Here is a 20,540-nt window from a genome sequence, read left to right as displayed (position 1 = left end):
TCCAGCTTGTTCATAATGTGATTCCTGTTTTTGCTGGAAGCTCTTAGGGGGCTGATATTCTCCCCCCACACCGTTAGTCGGTGCGGGGGTTCTTGGATATTCAGCGTGGATATTTTTGTAGGGTTTTTCGCTGACCGCATAAGTCCGCTTTCTATATTTCTGCTATTATATAGTGGGCCTCTCTTTGCTGAATCTAGTTCATACTTACGTTTGTCCTTTCTTCTTACCTCACCGTTATTATTTGTTGGGGGCCTGTATCTACTTTGGGGTACCTTTCTCTTGAGGCAAGTGAGGTCTGATTTTCTCTGAAAGGGTTAGTTAGTTCTCCGGCTGGCGCGAGACGTCTAGAACCAACGTAGGTACGTTCCCCGGCTGCTATTAGTTGTGGGCTAGGATCAGGTATGCGGTCAGCTCAGTTACCACCTCCCTATGAGCTGGTTTTTTATGTTTGCAGACTTTGCTGAAAACCCTGAGATCCTCTACCATTGGGATCATAACAGGAAGCCATCCCTGGCAGCAGGCACAGCACAGAACTCTCTCTGTGACTGAGTTTCGCTACGCAGGTGCTGGAATACTCACCACACCATCACCATGGATATGAAGAGTCACTTCCGGGCCGGCAGTTGTCTGTGTCGTCACTTGCAGGTGAGCTCAGGCGCTCAGCGATCGTCCACCATCCAGCCAGGTCCGGCGCCAAGCAGGAAGACGACGATGATGAGCACGAGCAGCCAGCAGTCAGTGAACGGTGCACCCGGGCCATCTCTGTACAACAGGGGCGACGGCGTGAGTGACGGTGAAAGCGTTGCAGGGGGATGCAGCCTGGGAGGACAATATGCTACTGTACGGGGCCACCACAGACCTACAGTATGGCATCTGAGTGATGCTGGGTGTGGGTGGGTGGGACTTATAGACTATATACTACATGACTGGCTGTGTTATATACTACGTTGGCTGTGCTATATACTACATGAGCTGGGCAATATACTACGTGGGCTGTGCTATATACTACGTGAGTTGTGCTATATACTATGTGGGCTGTGCTATATACTACGTGGGCTGTGCTATATACTACGTGGGCTGTGCTATATACTACGTGGGCTGTGCTATACACTACGTGGTTGTGCTATACACTACGTGGCTGTGCTATACACTACGTGGCTGTGCTATACACTACGTGGTTGTGCTATACACTATGTGGGATGTGTTATATGCTATGTGGGATGCTATACACTATATGGGCTGTGCTGTATACTACGTGGGCTGTTATACACTATGTGGCTGTGCTATATACTACGTGGCTGTGCTATATACTACGTGGGCTGTGTTATATGCTATGTGGGCTGTTATACACTATGTGGCTGTGCTATATACTACGTGGACTGTTATACACTACGTGGTTGTGCTATATACTACGTGGCTGTGCTATATACCACGTGGGCTGTGCTATATACTACGTGGGCTGTGTTATATGCTACGTGGCTGTGCTATATTTCTCTCCTGTATCTGTGCATTATGAATCTTGGTATGTGTTAAAGGGGGAGGGGCCCACTGAGACTCTTTCGCCCGGGGCCCTCAGAAACCTGGAGCCGGCCCTGGGTACTGGGTCTGGTATTCACAGGGGGATGTCATGGTGGCAGCGACCCGATCCGTGGCCCTGGGCACCCATTGTTAAAGGGAATGTTCTTAAAGGGTTTTTTGGAATAGTTCATATTCGTGACGCCACCTGTGGTGTTCGGTCAGTAGGGGACCGACGCCACTAAAAGGGGTCCTCTGGGATGATGGTATGGTGGCTAGTTGGTGACGCTTCCCACAGGTGAAGCGGGGTCCCCAGGGCTCCCAAGGTGTATGGCAGGGATGGTAGTTTGCCGATAAATAAATGGAGGACACAGTATGATAGTCTTTACCTGGTTAACTGATGGTAGCAGTCCATCTCAGTCCAGGGTACCAGGTACAGGTGTCCTGTGGTCCGGCCGGCTCGGAGGTAATAGGTGAATCCCTTTTCCAGTTGAGGTCTGTATGCCTTCCTACTTGCGCTGTTATATGAGGTCCCTGCTGCCTGAAGCTTACTGGCAAAGTCCTCTTTCTCCTGTTCTGGGACAGGTACCCGTATGGCGGGCAGCTTAAGCCATTTTACAGAGTCTCTATCACGACCCGGGCCCTTCAGGTGCTGCTTCGCCTTCAGGTGTGGTGTGGGCAAATCAAATACAGTTCTGAGCCCTCCGGTTCTGTCGTGCTTCCTGGAGTGCCCGGTTCCTGAGCTTCAGCTCTGAGGGTGCCCAGTCGCAGTTCCCCTCTGAGCCCGTTTCTCTCCTCTGTGCTACTTCCCTCTGTAGCTCCACAACTTTCAACCCCTCGGGTTCTCGTTCCTTCCTGGAGCTGCAGCTCAACTCTGGCTGCACAGCTCCACTATCTGCTCCTCACTCTTCAGTGTCTTTCACTAACTGCCTAACTCCTCCTCCAGACCAGGATATATCTATCTGAGGGAAGCTCCCCTGAATCTGGGTTCAGAGCTCCCCCTTCTGGCCTGGATTCGGAATGTGTTGTGTGTGGGTGCCTTACCTGGTAAAGAGAATCCCCTTGCCTCCAAGAATGATATTACCCTCCCCGAAAGGAAGGCAACATCACTGTAACAACCGGTTACCTGGGGTGTTGCATATGGACATAGTCAGAAAACCAGAGCTTCGGCAATACTGGAGTACTGATATTCTCTACAGTACACTGGCAGTTGTGAACTTCAGCAGAAAATTTGCTGAAGCATACAACCCCCAAAGGGACATTTGTATAGATGAATCTCTGGTTCATTTGAAAGAGAGACTAAAGCTCCGACAATACCTGCCCAGTAAGAGGGCCAGGTATGTAATAAAACTGTACATCCTATGCCAGGCATGTCAAACTCAGGGTACCCCGAGGGCCACATGAGTAACAAGAGGTTGTTGCGAGGGCCGCACACAGCAGCTAATGTCACACACGTATTGTAACAGCAGTCATGAAAACAAGATATGAAGCAGTAATATGTAACAGCAACATATATTTGCAGTGCGCAACAGCAAAATATATTTAACAAAAATACAGCAATTAAAAACTAAACATTTATTTGCTATCATTTTTTCAATCATTATTGTTATGTCCTGAGGCTTGACACCTCTTTGTGCTAACAATTGTTGGTGTATCAGGCTGAAATGACAACGCAGTGCCAGTGGAATATAGTATCCCCCATAAGGATCTGATCCTCCAGAGACACAAGGACCCCCATAATACAGGGATCTACTTCTCCGCATACACAGGACCCCTATAATACAAGGCTCTGCTTTTCCATTGTCACAGGGCCCTATGGATCAGATCCTGGTACTATGGGGGTGTCTGTGTCAGACTGGAGGAGCAGATCCTCTTGTATTATGGGGGTCCCTATATTTCTGGAGGTGGAAGTACCAGGATCTGATCCTCCACCTCTAGAAATATAGGGACCCCCATAATACAAGAGGATCTGCTCCTCCAGTCTGACACAGACACCCCCATAGTACAAGGATCTACTCCTCCAGTCCTACACACCGTCCCCCTATGCAGCAGGCAGGTTTCAGAGTCAGACTTCAGCTCCACCAGGTCCCCGTGGCCGTGGTCTGGACGACGTCACCTGGACTCTCCAACCACAAACTGAACACACAGCGAGTGAGACAGTGACGACGAGTCACCGACGCTGCGGCGCAACGACCGTGAGTGACGACGAATTAACTGAAGCAGCCTGTCACACGCTCAGTGACGTCAGCCGCTGCTGGCGCTTCCCTGATGCGGAAGTGCCAGCGGCGGTCAGCGCATCTCAGCGGTTGTCAGGGCCCAGGGTGCACGCAGGGACAGGACTCTTGTTGTCACTCTCACTAGTCACGGTCATATGCAGGGATATGGGCCAATGAATGAAGAGCCGGAAGTGCTGATCGTGAAGTTTTGAGCATCTGCGGCTCAGCCTATTTGGTGAAGTTTGAGACTTTTGTGCGGGCCGCAGATATGCCTGTAAAGGGCCGCATGCGGCCCGCGGGACGCGTGTTTGACATGCCTGTCCTATGCGAGAGTACCTCAGGGTACACCCACAGATTTAGGTTCTATGAAGTGAAAGACATGAAGACAACCCCTGAATGCCCCCTGTCCTGCTAGTGAGTGGGAAAATTGTATGGGAATTGCTGCACACACTGCTGTATAAGGGTACCGTCTCACAGTGGCACTTTAGTCGCTACGACGGCACGATCTGTGACGTTCCAGCGTCGCTTGATTATCGCTCCAGCGTCGTAGACTGCGGTCACACTTTGCAATACACGGCGCTGGAGCGATAATTTCATGACGTATTTGCGATGTAGAAGCCGTTGGTTACTGTGCGCACATCGTATACAATATCGTGCACACCTTTGTCACACGATGCAATCATGCCGCCACAGCGGGACACTTGACGACGAAAGAAAGTTTCAAACTATCTGCTACGACGTACGATTCTCAGCGGGGTCCCTGATCGCAGTAGCGTGTCAGACACAGCGATATCGTATGGATATCGCTGGAACGTCACGGATTGTGCCGTCGTAGCGACCAAAGTGCCACTGTGAGACAGTACCCTAAGGGTTAACACCTCTACATTGATAATTTTTACCCCAGCATCCCACTCTTCAAGACCCTCTCTGTCAAAAATACAGTTGTCTGCGGCACCGTGCGAAAAAATCAGCGAGGCCTCCCTAAGCCGCTAATTGGGCAACTGGTGAGAAATGGCGACAGCAGAGCCCAATGCAGCGACAACATGCTGGTGGTTAAGTATAAGGACGAGAGGGATGTCTTTATCTTGACCACCATACACCGTGACAGCAGCTCCCCTGTCGCTGTACGAGGTACCACAACACAAGTCCCACAGCCAGATTGTATCCTGGATTATAATAAGTACATGGGGGGTGAAGATCTCTCAGATCAGGTCCTCAAACCACACAGCGCCATGCTAAAAGCTAAAGTATAGCACAGTTTGGCCATGCACATTGTACAGATGGCACTGTCGATCTGCAGGCAATACGGGGACCTTCTTTTAGTTTCAGAAAGTAGTCATCAAGGCCCTAATGTTTGTCACTCAAGAAGGTGAGGGTCCCAGTGCTTCTAAAACTGATAGTGCCCGTATTGTCCCAGGTCAACATTTTCCAGGAGAGGCTCCCCAAACAGCGAAGAATGGAAGATCACAAAAAAGGTGCAGCACATGCTTCAAGAAAAGAATCCAAAAGAACACAATTTACCATTGTGAAACCTGCCCTTTGCATTAACCCCTTCACCCCCAAGGGTGGTTTGCACGTTATGGACCGGGCCAATTTTTACAATTCTGACGACTGTCCCTTTATGAGGTTATAACTCTGGAACGCTTCAACGGATCCTGGTGATTCTGACATTGTTTTCTCGTGACATATTGTACTTCATGATAGTGGTAAAATTTATTTGATATTACCTGCGTTTATTTGTGAAAAAAATGGAAATTTGGCGAAAATTTTGAAAATTTCGCAATTTTCCAAATTTGAATTTTTATGCAATTAAATCACAGTGATATGTCACACAAAATACTTAATAAGTAACATTTCCCACATGTCTACTTTACATCAGCACAATTTTGGAACCAAATTTTTTTTTTGTTAGGGAGTTATAAGGGTTAAAAGTTGACCAGCAATTTCTCATTTTTACAACACCATTTTTTTTTTAGAGACCACATCTCATTTGAAGTCATTTTGAGGGGTCTATATGATAGAAAATACCCAAGTGTGACACCATTCTAAAAACTGCACCCCTCAAGGTGCTCAAAACCACATTCAAAAAGTTTATTATCCCTTCAGGTGTTTCACAGGAATTTTTGGAATGTTTAAATAAAAATGAACATTTAACTTTTTTTCACACAAAATTTACTTCAGCTCCAATTTGTTTTATTTTACCAAGGGTAACAGGAAAAAATGGACCCCAAAAGATGTTATACAATTTGTCCTGAGTACGCCGATACTCCATATGTAGGGGTAAACCACTGTTTGGGCGCATGACAGAGCTCGGAAGCGAAGGAGCGCCATTTGACTTTTCAATGCAAAATTGACTGGAATTGAGATGGGACGCCATGTTGCGTTTGGAGAGCCACTGATGTGCCTAAACATTGAAACCCCCCACAAGTGACACCATTTTGGAAAGTAGACCCCCTAAGGAACTTATCTAGATGTGTGGGGAGCACTTTGACCCACCAAGTGCTTCACAGAAGTTTATAATGCAGAACCGTAAAAATAAAAAATCATATTTTTTCACAAAAATGATCTTTTCGCCCCCAATTTTTTATTTTCCCAAGGGTAAGAGAAGAAATTGGACCTCAAAAGTTGTTGTACAATTTGTCCTGAGTACGCTGATACCCCATATGTGGGGGTAAACCACTGTTTGGGCGCATGGGAGAGCTCGGAAGGGAAGGAGCGCCGTTTGACTTTTCACTGCAAAATTGACAGGAATTGAGATGGGACGCCATGTTGCGTTTGGAGAGCCACTGATGTGCCAAAACATTGAAACCCCCCACAAGTGACACCATTTTGGAAAGTAGACCCCCTAAGGAACTTATCTAGATGTGTGGTGAGCACTTTGACCCACCAAGTGCTTCACAGAAGTTTATAATGCAGAACCGTAAAAATAAAAAATCATATTTTTTCACAAAAATGATCTTTTCGCCCCCAATTTTTAATTTTCCCAAGGGTAAGAGAAGAAATTGGACCCCAAAAGTTGTTGTACAATTTGTCCTGAGTACGCTGATACCCCATATGTGGGGGTAAACCACTGTTTGGGCGCATGGGAGAGCTCGGAAGGGAAGGAGCGCCGTTTGACTTTTCACTGCAAAATTGACAGGAATTGAGATGGGACGCCATGTTGCGTTTGGAGAGCCACTGATGTGCCTAAACATTGAAACCCCCCACAAGTGACACCATTTTGGAAAGTAGACCCCCTAAGGAACTTATCTAGATGTGTGGTGAGCACTTTGACCCACCAAGTGCTTCACAGAAGTTTATAATGCAGAACCGTAAAAATAAAAAATCATATTTTTTCACACAAATGATCTTTTCGCCCCCAATTTTTTATTTTCTAAAGGGTAAGAGAAGAAATTGGACCCCAAAAGTTGTTGTACAATTTGTCCTGAGTACGCTGATACCCCATATGTGGGGGTAAACCACTGTTTGGGCGCATGGGAGAGCTCGGAAGGGAAGGAGCGCCGTTTGAATTTTCACTGCAAAATTGACAGGAATTGAGATGGGACGCCATGTTGCGTTTGGAGAGCCACTGATGTGCCTAAACATTGAAGCCCCCCCCACAAGTGACACCATTTTGGAAAGTAGACCCCCTAAGGAACTTATCTAGAGGTGTGGTGAGCACTTTGACCCACCAAGTGCTTCACAGAAGTTTATAATGCAGAGCCGTAAAAATAAAACAAAATTTTTTTCCCACAAAAATTATTTTTTAGCCCCCAGTTTTGTATTTTCCCAAGGGTAACAGGAGAAATTGGACCCCAATAGTTGTTTTCCAATTTGTCCTGAGTACGCTGATACCCCATATGTGGGGGGAACCACCGTTTGGGCGCATGGGAGGGCTCGGAAGGGATGGAGCGCCATTTGGAATGCAGACTTAGATGGAATGGTCTGCAGGCATCACATTGCGTTTGCAGAGCCCCTAATGTACCTAAACAGTAAAACCCCCCCACAAGTGACACCATTTTGGAAAGTAGACGCCCTAAGGAACTCATCTAGATGTGTTGTGAGAGCTTTGAACCCCGAAGTGTTTCACTACAGTTTAGAACGCAGAGCCGTGCAAATAAAAAATATTTTTTTTCCACAAAAATTATTTTTTAGCCCCCAGTTTTGTATTTTTCCAAGGGTAACAGGAGAAATTGGACCCTATATATTGTTGTCCAATTTGTCCTGAGTACGCTGATACCTGATATCTGGGGGGGAACCACCGTTTGAGCGCATGGCAGAGCTCGGAAGGGAAGGATCATCATTTGCAATGCAGATGGATTGGTCTACAGGCGTCACATTGCGTTTGCAGAGCCCCTAATGTACCTAAACAGTATAAACCCCCCACAAGTGACCCAATATTGGAAACTAGACCCCCCAAGGAACTTATCTAGTTGTGTTGTGAGAACTTTGAACCCCCAAGTGTTTCACTACAGTTTAGAACGCAGAGCCGTGAAGATAAAAAAAATAAAACATTTCCCCAAAAAATTATTTTTTAGCCCCCAGTTTTGTATTTTCCCAATGGTAACAGGAGAAATTGGACCCTAAAAGTTGTTGTCCAATTTGTCTTGAGTACGCTGATACCCCATATGTGGGGGGGAACCACCGTTTGGGCGCATGGGAGGGCTCGGAAAGGAAGGAGCGCCATTTGGAATGCAGACTTAGATGGAATGGTCTGCAGGCGTCACATTGCGTTTGCAGAGCCCCTACTGTACCTAAACAGTAGAAACCCCCCACAAGTGACACCATTTTGTCATCGCGTTGCTCCGGGGGTCTCAGGGAAGCCCGCAGGGAGCCCCCTCCCTGCGCGATGCTTCCCTATACCGCCGGTACACCGCGATCATGTTTGATCGCGGTGTGCCGGGGGTTAATGTGCCGGGGGCGGTCCGTGACCGCTCCTGGCACATAGTGCCGGATGTCAGCTGCGATAGTCAGCTGACACCCGGCCGCGATCGGCCGCGCTCCCCCCGTGAGCGCGGCCGATCGCGTATGACGTACTATTCCGTCCTTGGGAAGTAGGGCCCACCCCACATGGACGGAATAGTACGTCTAATGACAGAAAGGGGTTAAGGATTGCTTCAAAGCACTAGCGGACACAGACCGAAACGGGCCCCTGTGCAAGAACAGTATATGGGCCCTTTACAGTCCAAGAGTTCATGATAGTGCAAAATTTCACCTGCATTTTAAGTGGAAATGGGCCCCATTACCTCTTGGGCCCCTGTGCGGCCGCACAGGTTGCACCAATGATGTGTCCGCCCCTGCTTCAAAGTGTACCACATGTCCACTAATTCGTAAAATCTTTTTTTACCCTGTTGACACAACACACCGGTTAAATAGGACTCCCATCAGCGACAATACCACAGTCACAGGGGAGCACACACCTAGCTGGTCTGTATAGAAGAAAACTCTATAACAATGATCAGCTGAAGAGTCATGTGACTATTTAAAGGGAGGTGGGAGTGGTTATCAACTAACATCAGCTGACCAGCCTAAAAGAAGCTGCCAGCAAGAGACTGACATTAACACTTCCTGGGCCAAAGAAAAAAAAAAAAACAACATTTAATTTCCAGCAGGCTCAGAGCTGCCACGAATACCTTAATGATTCGTGACACCACCACATTATAAATTTATACCCCAGTAAAACCAAAAGTATTATCATTACTATAACTGTGTATATATACTGTATTCCTTCAGGGGTTCAGTTTCTAAAATGGAGTCACTTGTGGGGATTATTCACCTCTCGTGTCTCCCCTTTTCCTCATAGTTTGTAAGCTTGCGAGCAGGGCCCTCATTCCTCCTGGTATCTGTTTTGAACTGTGATTTCTGTTATGCTGTAATGTCTATTGTCTGTACAAGTCCCCTCTATAATTTGTAAAGCGCTGCGGAATATGTTGGCGCTATATAAATAAATTATTATTATTATATTATTATTACTATTCCATCAAAGTCAGGGCTCCAAACCGTCACTTCTTCCGTTATGAGCCCTGCCGTGCGCCCAAGCAGCAGTTTCCCACCACATATGGGATATCGGTGTACTCAGAGGAAATGGTTGGAGCGCCCGCCATGGCCTAGGGGATACTCGGTACCGGGTCGGTGGTCATTAAAGGGGTAGTTACGGTGTCGGTGACCCGGTCCGTGGCCCTAGGCATCCAAGTTAAAGGGAAGCTCTTTAAAGGGGTTATTTAGAAAAGAGAATGATTGTGACGCCACCTGTGATATTTGGTCAGGGATGACCGACACTGCTTAAAGGGGTCCACTGGGAATGATGTTTTGGCAGCATGGATGGTATGGCTTCCCACAAGTGAAGCTTGATCCCCAGGGCTCCCGGTGTAATATTACTGGTATAATGCAGCCGCAGTACAGGGTATGGATCACAGGTGATGGTGAGCTCCGGCCAGCCTGGAAGCAATTCGGAAACCCCCTAGCCAAGTGGGGTTGGAAGCCTTCCTTACTGTGCTGTGTTGTAGTCCCTTGCTGCCTACGGCTTCACACAAGGTCCTCACTTTCTCTCTGTCCCTTTAGATAGGACACTACCCGCATGGCAGGCAACTTGAGCCTTCTTAGAGGTGTCTCTGGTTACGACTCCGGGCTCTATGTGCTGCTGTGCCTTCGGGTGTTAATGGTGGACAGGCGACTTGAAATCTTCTGTCCGCCAGTTTCTGCTGTGGGGCATACAGTTACCCCCACAACCTCGGGATTCCGGCCTCCGGTATTCTTGCGCTTCAGCATGGAGGGAGCTCAGTCTCAGCTCCCCTCCAGCCCTTTACTTCTCCTTTGCTTCTTCTCCCCTATCAGTCTCCTACAGACTGCTCTGTCTCTCTCTTCTCTTTCCAGGAGCTGCAGAACCACGTGTCTGCATGGCCCCAGCTTTCCACTCCTCATTCCTCACTCTCCTCTGACCGACTAACTAACTCCTCCTCCAGCCAGAATATATGTAGGGAAATTCCCCAGAATCCTGGTCTGGAGCTCCCCCTTCTGGCCTGGAGTCAGAAGAGTGTTTTATGTACTTGTTACCTGTTAAAGGGATCCTCGTCGCTTCCAAGCATGGCATCATCCTCCCCGTGAGGAAGGCAATACCACGGTGACAGCCAGACTCCTGGGGTGTCACAATAGCACAGCACTGTTTACGGTCCATTTTCTTTTGTTCCCCTTGTGAAAATAATATAATAGGGGCTAAAAGACATTTTTGTGGAAAAAATTATTTTTTTTTTATTTTCACGGCTCAACGCTATGAATTTCTGTGAAGCACCTAGGGGTTCAAGGTGATCACCACACATCTAGAACACTTCCATGGGGGGGTCTAGTTTCCAAAATGAGGTCACTTGTGGGGGGTTTGCACTGTTTAGGCACATCAGGGGCTCGCTAAACATGACATCCGCTTTCAATTCCAGCTAATTTTGCGTTCAAAAAGTCAAATGGTGCTCCTTCCCTTCCAACCTCTGCTGTGCACCCAAACAGTGGTTTTACCCCACATATGGGGTATCGGTGTACTCAGGAGAAATTGTACAACAATTTTTGGGGTCCATTTCCTCCAATTACCCTTGTGAAAATTTAAGAAATGGGTCTAAAGTATAATGTTTGTGAAAAAAAAAGTTAAATGATCATTTTTTCCTTCCACATTCCATTAACTCCTGTGAAGCACCTGAAGGGTTAATAAACTTCTTAAATGTGGTTTGGAGCACCTTGAGGGGTGCAGTTTTTAGGATGGTTTAACTTTTGGGTATTTTCTGTTATAAAGGCCCCTCAAAGTCACTTCAAATGTGATGTGGTCCCTAAAAAAATGGTTTTGTAAATTTTGTCCTAAAAATGAGAAATTGCTGGTCAACTTTTAATACTTATAACTTCCTAACAAAAAAAATTGTGTTTCAAAAATTGTTCTGATGCAAAGTAGACATGTGGTAAATGTTATTTATTAACTATTTTGTGTGACATACAGTAACTTTCCGGTTTAAGGGCATAAAAATTAAAAGCTTAAAAATTGTAAAATTTTAAATTTTATTGCCAAATTTCCAATATTTTCACAATTAAAACTGCAATTCATATCAAACAAATGTTTCCACTATCATGAAGTACAATAGGTCACAAGAAAAGAGTCTCAAAATCAGTGGGATCCATTGAAGCGTTTCAGAGTTATTACCTCATAAAGTGATAGTGTTCAGAATTGAAAAAAATTGGCCTGGTCAGGAAAGTGAAAACAGGCTTCGGGATGAAGTTAAAGACGGGGATAAGAAATTAGACATACCAGTACGTTAAATGTTGGGAAGCGGTGGTCATGAGTTTTCATGGAATCACATCCATCTTCATTGAATATGGAAATATACCACTGGCACACTGTCAATAAGAGTTCAGAAAAGTCCAACGTCCCATAATGACCTCAAGTGAGGGTCAGTGCGTGGCCGGTCAGGGTCAGGCTGGCAGCCTCAGAGCTGAAATAACTCTTCCATTACAGAATGTCACCACAGAGGCGATCGCTTGTATTAAGATGCACAATGCGTCCCTTTTATCTTAAAGATATACATACGTTCTCTTTTTCGGCACCCAGGACAATTGTTTAAAAATCAATGTGATAGTTGCCAACCTCCGGCCGCAGCAGAGACCCGCTACAGTTAGTCATTGACTGCTGCAATACCGTGCCAGTGTTGGGTATGCCATAGCTGGACCAGAAGATGGAGACCATCATCAGCATCAGAACCTAAGTGGCAGGAGATCGGTAAGGTGACTTTGGTTACATTATTTTAGACTATTGTAATTGTATTTTAAAATAATAGTGCCTGGCTGGATAACCGCTATGTACGGTAATGCAACACAGGTCTGCACAAAAAACAAATCTAGTATATATCACCTTAGGTCTCATTCAAATGGGAAGGGGCCTAGGTTATTTAAGGGCAGGCTCTCCTCCACTCGGGGTCAGTTGCTTTGGGTATATGAAGCAGTTAGGAGTTACAATGTCTTTTACAGTCTGTGATTTGTGAATAGGAAGAGAGCACATGTCAAGAGGGTTATCATCCCAGGTTATAGAGGGTAGATTGTGATTGTTCCAGGTGGAGGAACATGTGCTCCTCAGGAAGTAGAGGATCAGAAGACTGCCCTTATCTCCAGCTTTCCCAATCCATAGCTGGAGATGAATACAGGCCTGAAATGTTGTCTCAGTACCAGAGAGATGGAGCCATAAGGGGTCAGGAGAATTTGATCCCTAAGGAGCTGGAAGATGAAATTACTAAGGCCAGGTACAGACAGGGACTGAAATTCAGCCCTGGCATTTGAAATCACACAGGTCTATGTTGTCCCCAAGCATCAGATGGGATATATTACTAATATTACCCTGGATGGAGGAAAGTAAGATTTACTACAAGACCAATATTTCTCATGATACCCGTGGCCTGATGGATTAAGTGATGGAGTCAGCAACTTTGTGCTCCATCACAACTCTTAACAATATGGGTATCTTGAGAACATCAACTCTGTTAATAATGTAGTAAACAAGGTGGCCCATGACCAGACAGGCCCTTCTGGCATTTGCCAGAATTGCCAGATGGCCAGTGCGGCCTTGGCTAAGACTGAGTGGCAAGTGTTCTCAACCTGAAAGAGCGGATGAGCGAAACTGAAGGCGAGAAGAGTAAGCCACCAGAGGAACGAGGGCCTGAGGGACATTTGAGTGGGCAAAGATCATTGAAGAAAGAGAGAGTGAGACAAAAGCTCGCTGCCAACATGGGAACCACCCCAGAATGAAGTGTCTTTAGAATTGGACAATCTGACTTGTGAGTGTGAGTCCTCTTGTGGTGGGTTTGCAGAAATTTGTTTGGGAGAAGTGAAGAGGCCGTAAACATGTTGTTCCTCCACTCAGATGAGGTACTTCCCTACATTTTAAAGTTTCCACTGTTTTTGCTCAACCCTTCATGTTCCCAGAGATGAAAGTAAATAGACAGGACCTGATCCTGATTTTACAGTTTATCTTGCAAGTTCGGCCCACCTCTTATAAGTATGTCATCCCTTATCGATACAGCAGCTTACAATCTTAGCAGAGCCTCTTTGAAGCGACATTATTGAAGGAATGTATGATGATGATGTTTGCTTGGGTCACTACATCTGTCCTTCACAGGGATCTCCAGCCATAAAAAAAGCGTATAAATGTTCTCTTTATTATGCTCCTCTTGGGTGGGCCGTCGGTCAGTTATACATTCTGCGGCACATATTTAATCCCTGATATTTTTCCGTTTATAAGCATCAGAAGGAAAAAAAAAAATCACCTAAAATTCTAAATAAAATTCAGATATAAGAATATTCAAGGGCCGGTGAAAATGTGGCTGTCTTATTAGTATGCAGAAAGAAAGCGATACAAGTTAATGACTTAATTGCAGCCAGCACAATGCACAGATGTGCTCTCTACCTGATGAAATTACCAGACTGAGACCCGGCCTATCTCTCCCCGCATCGATAATTCTCTGGATCAGCCCTCCACCAGCCAGATCAGCAGAACGTGACCCGGAAAGCTATGTTTAGACATAGAAGGGTCTAATGCAAGGTGTAAGCCCTAGTTCCGGCCTCAAATCAGGGATGCAGATGGATGATGCAGATTGACTGTCACGACTCCCGGGTATTACTGCTGTGGGGAGAGCAGCGCGTCGCAGCAAGGGAGCTGAAAGCAGAGTGGCGGGGAACTCACCGGGTAGCAAACAGGACCTGAACCACGTAACAGGGTAGGAGGTGGTCGAGGGTGGCGCCAGACGCCGGGGTGCAGAGGAGACTATGTACACTGGAGAGTAATTAAACGTGCCAAGATCAAACCAGGAGATAACGAGGTAACCAAGGGTGAGGAGGAGGGATAGTCAGAAAGGGAGCCAAAGGTCAGAAAACCAGCAGAACAAACAAGCAGAGGAATACACGGAGAGCAAAACAAGCAAATGCAACCGAGCACACACTCAGTGGGTCAGACACACAGACTAAACGAAAGTATAGCTGACAGGGAAACCTAGTCTGGAGTGTGCATAAATACCCCTCCCAGATCCAAAGAGAGGCCAGCAACTTTAACCCTGAGAGAGCAGGACATGAACCATGTCCTATACCATGACATTGACATTACTGACATGGCCGTTATTGAATGACCAGAAGTCCTCAGTTGTACAGTTAGAATATGCAGACACTGTGGTGAAACAAAGAACCAAAATAATCAGCTCCTCAAGGTGCAGCATAGACTAGGCCTAGACATGATTGGATTTGAAGTCCACAGACATCAACAAAGGGTTAACTATCGTTAAGAAGAAACAAGAAGGGCAAAAAGGATGAGGAGGGGAAGAAAAATCCTATTGAATAAGAGAGATAATGATAGTAGTAGCCTGGACTGAGAGTAGCCCTTCAGGCCATCCTTGAAATTAGAATTTTGGTTGAGATTCAAGGACTTTGGTGCTGATCATCAGTCATAGCAGCTGGCGATGTGAAGGTCGTAGATGGCCCTTATTGAGTTGGATGCTGGCCATTGGCCATATGGTCATTACAGTTAAGAAAATCAATTTGATGAAAATCGAATTTGTAATAAAGTTTTAAGAATTTACCGAACTCAGCAAATTTGAACAATTTGCAATATGAATATGGCCACCATGAATTCTACACATTGTAGAAGACAGCATTAGCCAGAGAAAAATCACATGATCTCAGACAGGTTTCCCCATAATGCCAGACAGCTATTACATTACAGTTAATCAGGGGGAGAACCAGCTTAGCCTGTGTAAAAGCCAAGGCAGGGAATGCAGCAGTCAATTTGTAGTGGATCTATTGAGAGGACATTACAGCGCCCAAGTTAGCTATAGACATAGGGAGAGAAAAGCATAAAATACTGAAGCAACTGTACAGATAGTGTGCGACAGCACATCAGTGAAGATGATTAGTGTATGAGGAAAATAATAAATAGCGTCATACTCATTTAGGGACAATTGAAGGTACTGAAGTACTTTTAATTTGAGGATAATCGATGCCTGGGAAAATTTGGCAAAGCTGGTGAATATCAATTTCAAAAGATTCGCTCATCTCTAATGGTTACCGCTCTTTACTAGGTTCTATGGTCAATGAATGTGTTATTCTATTTCAGGGTGATCTAGGGACAGAGGGTCTAAGATAAACCACGAGGTAGTAACGGGGACAGATATTATTTTTTATTTGTCAGGTATTTGGGGGATTTTCAATTTTTGGACAAAAAATGATGGTAGATTTTGGCTGATTTGATATATGGTACCCATGGCCACTGTATAGGGAACAGAGAGCATAGTGCACATAAGGAGACCTATCAATCAACTGGAGCTGGGTGGGGAAAAGCTGGCGGGGCGGTGCAGACTAGTCTGGCATCTGGCTATGATCCCCAGCTATTCCAACTATGTTTGCTCTGAAATGCCGGAAGCGTTTCAAAGTAAAACATAACTGACTCCAATTCTGTAAGCAGTCCCTGATTCATGCTGCTCGTGGTTCAGGCACCATGAATCTAGTGACAGGTTCCCTTTAAAGGTGTTGGGATAAAATGTCAGTTTCTTGAGGGGAGGGTTATCAGGGAAATGCAAAAGGACAGAGGTACTTCAATCCAGCACAAGGTTCTTAAAGGGAATCCGTTGGCAGGTTTTTACTATCATGTAGGGACAGAGAGCCTGATTCCAGCTATGTATCACTTAGTTTACTGGATGCTGCAGTTCTGATAAAATCACATTTTTTCCTGCGGCAGATCTGATTTTATCAAAACAAAAACACAGACTAGTAAGTGACAAATCACCGGACTCAGGTACTCTGCCCCTACATCATACTGCTATCAGATTACATAGGAAAAACCTGCTGACATATTCCCATTAGCCTAGAAAACATTTCTTCTTTATTGGAAATTCATCAAAGTCAAAAAATGACATTACAAGTCTATTTCATTTGAAAAATAGAAAAAGATGCTCCTGTGATCTGCGTCTTCTCTGCAGGTCTGTGTATTTTGAGCACTGGCGACAGTCAAATCGAAGTACTGTGTGTTAATAAATTATAATTTACTAGTAATCATTTATTGGGATTTTAAAAAACTGATTATCTAGAAAAAAAAATAAAAATAGTAAATAGACCAGAAAAACCTGAAAAATCAATTAAAAACATAAATAAATATATATATATATATATATATATATATATATATATATATATATATATATATATATATATATATTTAATTTAATGTCACTCCAAAAAATTTATAATCTTTACACTAATATACTGTACCTCCAGGTGTCCAAAAAATATATTTTTTCTTGATTAAAACAAGGAGGCAAGGTTATGTCAATGAAATAGAAACGAAAAGTTCTGCAAAAAGGCAAAAAATGAAAAGAAGAAAAAAAAAGTACTGCGTTAAAAAAGGTTTAGATTTTTACTACCCCACCTGAGAGCAACATCATGTAGGGGAAGAGACCCTGATTCCAGCGATGTTTCACTGCTTACTGTAGTTTCCATATGATCACTTTTCTGCTGCAGGTTTACCAGTTCTCTGAATGCTGAGCTCTTTATAACCCCGCCCTCATCACCTATTGGCAGCTTCATGTGTACACTGTGCATAGGCAGAAAGCTTCCAATCAGTGATGGTGGCGCGTGGCTGGACTACCTAGCAGCAGGTTTACTAGTTCTCTAGTGATAATCTCCTGCTGATAAAATAGTGATTTTATAAAAACTACAGAAATCAGCCCAGTAAGTGACACATTGCTGGAATCAGGGTCTCTGCCCCACCATTAAGCAGCTCTCAGATTAATCAGCAAAAACCTGGTAAAAGATTCCATTTAAGGGGTTATAAGGGCACTTTAATCTTTTTTTTAGTATGGAATTAAATATAACTAGCAATCATAAAACTAAGTTGTTTCTCTGTAAGCGACTTCTCAGCAGTTTACCTGTAATTATTGCTCTGGTTGTGTACAGTGAGACTACTGAAATTGTTGATTTTTTTTTTTTTAAATAAAAAAAAAAATCAAAACGCCTTTTCCCCCCAGATAATAGGTACCTGTCATCTTGTGCATTGTGCTGCTGCTGGAATCTGATGGATAAACTGAGAAAAGCAAAAATAAACGTTACAGTACAGTTCATTGTGCATTCATCTTATGATCTGCATATAGTCGAGGATTTTCTTGTATTTTGTGATGTATGTTTTTGTATTAAAATATTTCTCCTGATATAAAAAAAATACCTGTAAACATGACCCCCGAGGTGCCGATTATTATATGTTCTACAATTTATAAATTTATGCTTTATCCTGGGAAAATTGGGTAATGATCAAAGTGGTCACGATTACGACTCTCAAGAGGGCTGCGTGAATAGCCAAACTATGTTGTTGCTTAGAGATACACTGGTGGATGTGCCGGCTAGCAAATGTGCTATTGTTCAGTATAGAGTTGGGCTATGTTTAAAGGGGTGTATTGCACCTTTAATATGGACCCTTTTGGTTCTACTGGGCAAAAGGAGTTACTGAGCCCCCACCCTGTCTAATATGGCATACGACAAAAATAAGAGCACACTTTGTGCCATTCTTTCTTTTAAATATATAGGGAATATTGAACACATAACGGTGGCAGAAAATGTAGACATTTGACATTTTTCAAAATAAATATACCAAATATTGTACACATAAATAATACTGCAATACTGAAAACATAAAGTATTAGCTGGTATTTTTAAAACACAATAGATTGCCTATATTTATATCTTTATATCTAAATAATGCCACCACATACTGTGTGTGCGTAAAGATAGATAGATAGATAGATAGATAGATAGATAGATAGATAGATAGATAGATAGATAGATAGATAGATAGAGATATATACACACACACACTGCTCAAAAAAGTAAAGGGAGCACTTAAACAACACAATATAACTCTAAGTCAATCACACTTCCGTGAAATCAACCTGTCCAGTTATGAAGCAACACTGATTGTGAATCCATTTCTACTGCTGTAAAAATGATAGGAAATTAGCAAGACAACCCCTATAAAGGAGTGGTTCTGCAGGGGGTGACCACAGACCATTTCTCTGTTCTCATCCTTTCTGGCTGTTGTTTTGGTCACTTTGTCATTGCTCTCCTCTTTAAAGGTACTGTGCAGTTGCATGAGGTGGTGTCTACGGTGTCTATGGTACAACCCACAGAAGCTGCTCAGTTAGTGCAGCTCATCCAGGATGGCACATCAATGTGAGCTCTGGCTAGAAGGTTTGCTGTGCCTGTCAGCAGAGTATCCAAAGAATGGAACAGATACCAGGAGACAGTACAGTACACCAGAAGTAGAAGGGGCCCCATAAGAGGCAACAACCCAGCATCGGGACCGCTATCTCCTCCTTTCTGCAAGGATGAACAGGGCGAACAGTGCCAGAGCCTTGCAAAATGACCTCCAGCAGGCCACTAACATCCATGTGTCTGCTCAAACTGTCAGAAACAGAATCCATGAGAATAGTATGAGGGCCCGATGTCCACAAGTAGGTGTTGAGCTTACAGTCCAACACCGTGCAGGGTGACATTTGCCAGAGAACATCAAGATTGGCAGATTAGACATTGGCGCCCTGTGCAGTTCATGGATGAGAGCAGGTTCACACTAAACACATGTGACAGATGTGACAGAGTCTGGAGATGCCGTGGAGAGTGATCAGTTGCCCGCAACATCCTTCAGTATGACCGGTTTGGCAGTGGGTCAGTAATGGTGTGGGGTGGCATTTCATTGGAGGGCCACACAGCCCTCCATGTGCTCGCCAGAGGTAGCCTGACTGCCATTAGGTACCTAGATGAGATCCTCAGACCCCTTGTGAGACCATATGCAGGTGTGGTTGGCCCTGGGTCCCTCCTAATGCAGGACAATGCCAGACCTCATGTGGCTGGAGTGTGTCAGCAGTTCCTGCATAATGAAGGCATTGAAGCTATGGACTGGCCCGTCCGTTCACAAGACCAGAATCCAATCGAACACATCTGGGACATCATGTCTTGTTCCATCCCATCCACCAATGCTATGTTGCACCACAGACTGTCCAGGAGTTGGTGGAAGCTTTAGTCTAGGTTTGGGAGAAGATCCCTCAGGAGACCATCCGCTGCCTCATCAGGAGCATGCCCAGGCGTTGTAGGGAGATCATACAGGCACGTGGAGGCCACACACACTACTGAGCATCATTTCCTTGTCATGAGTCATTTCCACTGACGTTGGATCAGTCTGTAATTTGATTTTTCACTTTTATTTTGAGCATCATTCCAAATCCACACATCCATAGGATATTAATTTTGATTTACATTGATCATTTTATGTTATATTGTTTTCAACGCATTCCACGATGTAATGAATAAAGATTTGCAACTGGAATATTTCATTCATTGATATCTAGGATGTGGGATTTTAGTGTTCCCTTTATTTTTTTGAGCAGTGTGTGTATGTACTGTATGTATGTATGTTTCAAGATCTCAGGTGCAAGCTGCTGTGACTGCAATATATATATATATATCAAAGTATATTGTGCACCCACCAGCCACAACAAGGTGTAACTTTTCTTTTATAATTTGCCTAATTTGTGCACTAAGTGTCTCACTTTATGAGCATATTCTATTTGGCAGTAATAGAGTTTATATGTCATATGTTTAATGATTGCATATATCTTATTACACACAGTGGTATATACACTTTTTGGTGTGTGTATATATATATATATATCTAATATATAAAGCTGAATGTGTGTATGTATGTGTGTATGTGTGTATGTATGCCCGGGATTGGCATCTGAACCGTCGCAGCTACAGCCACAAAATTTTGCACAGTCACACGTC

The 20,540-nt window shown here is 44.5% G+C and overlaps 1 protein-coding gene across 4 annotated transcripts in view; it reads right to left on the bottom strand.

Annotated features, from left to right (window-relative positions):
* The window catches only part of C3H11orf97 (chromosome 3 C11orf97 homolog), a 151,798-nt gene that overhangs the window by 29,041 nt on the left and 102,217 nt on the right, over positions 1 to 20,540 (bottom strand). For 2 of the 4 annotated variants that reach the window (XM_077299838.1, XM_077299837.1), the window contains exon 5: positions 17,749 to 17,793. In XM_077299838.1, the coding sequence (XP_077155953.1) occupies positions 17,749 to 17,793 (45 nt within the window). Of the gene's footprint in view, positions 1 to 11,997; positions 12,442 to 17,003; positions 17,064 to 17,748; positions 17,794 to 20,540 lie in introns of those variants that run through there. The other 2 variants (XM_077299839.1, XM_077299840.1) reach the window with 2 other exon arrangements.

The sequence above is a fragment of the Ranitomeya variabilis genome, chromosome 3 (genome assembly GCF_051348905.1).
Source record: "Ranitomeya variabilis isolate aRanVar5 chromosome 3, aRanVar5.hap1, whole genome shotgun sequence".
Classification (NCBI taxonomy): domain Eukaryota; kingdom Metazoa; phylum Chordata; class Amphibia; order Anura; family Dendrobatidae; genus Ranitomeya; species Ranitomeya variabilis.
The sequence above is the reverse complement of the archived record's forward strand: the minus strand, read 5'-3'. Positions and strand labels throughout refer to the sequence as shown.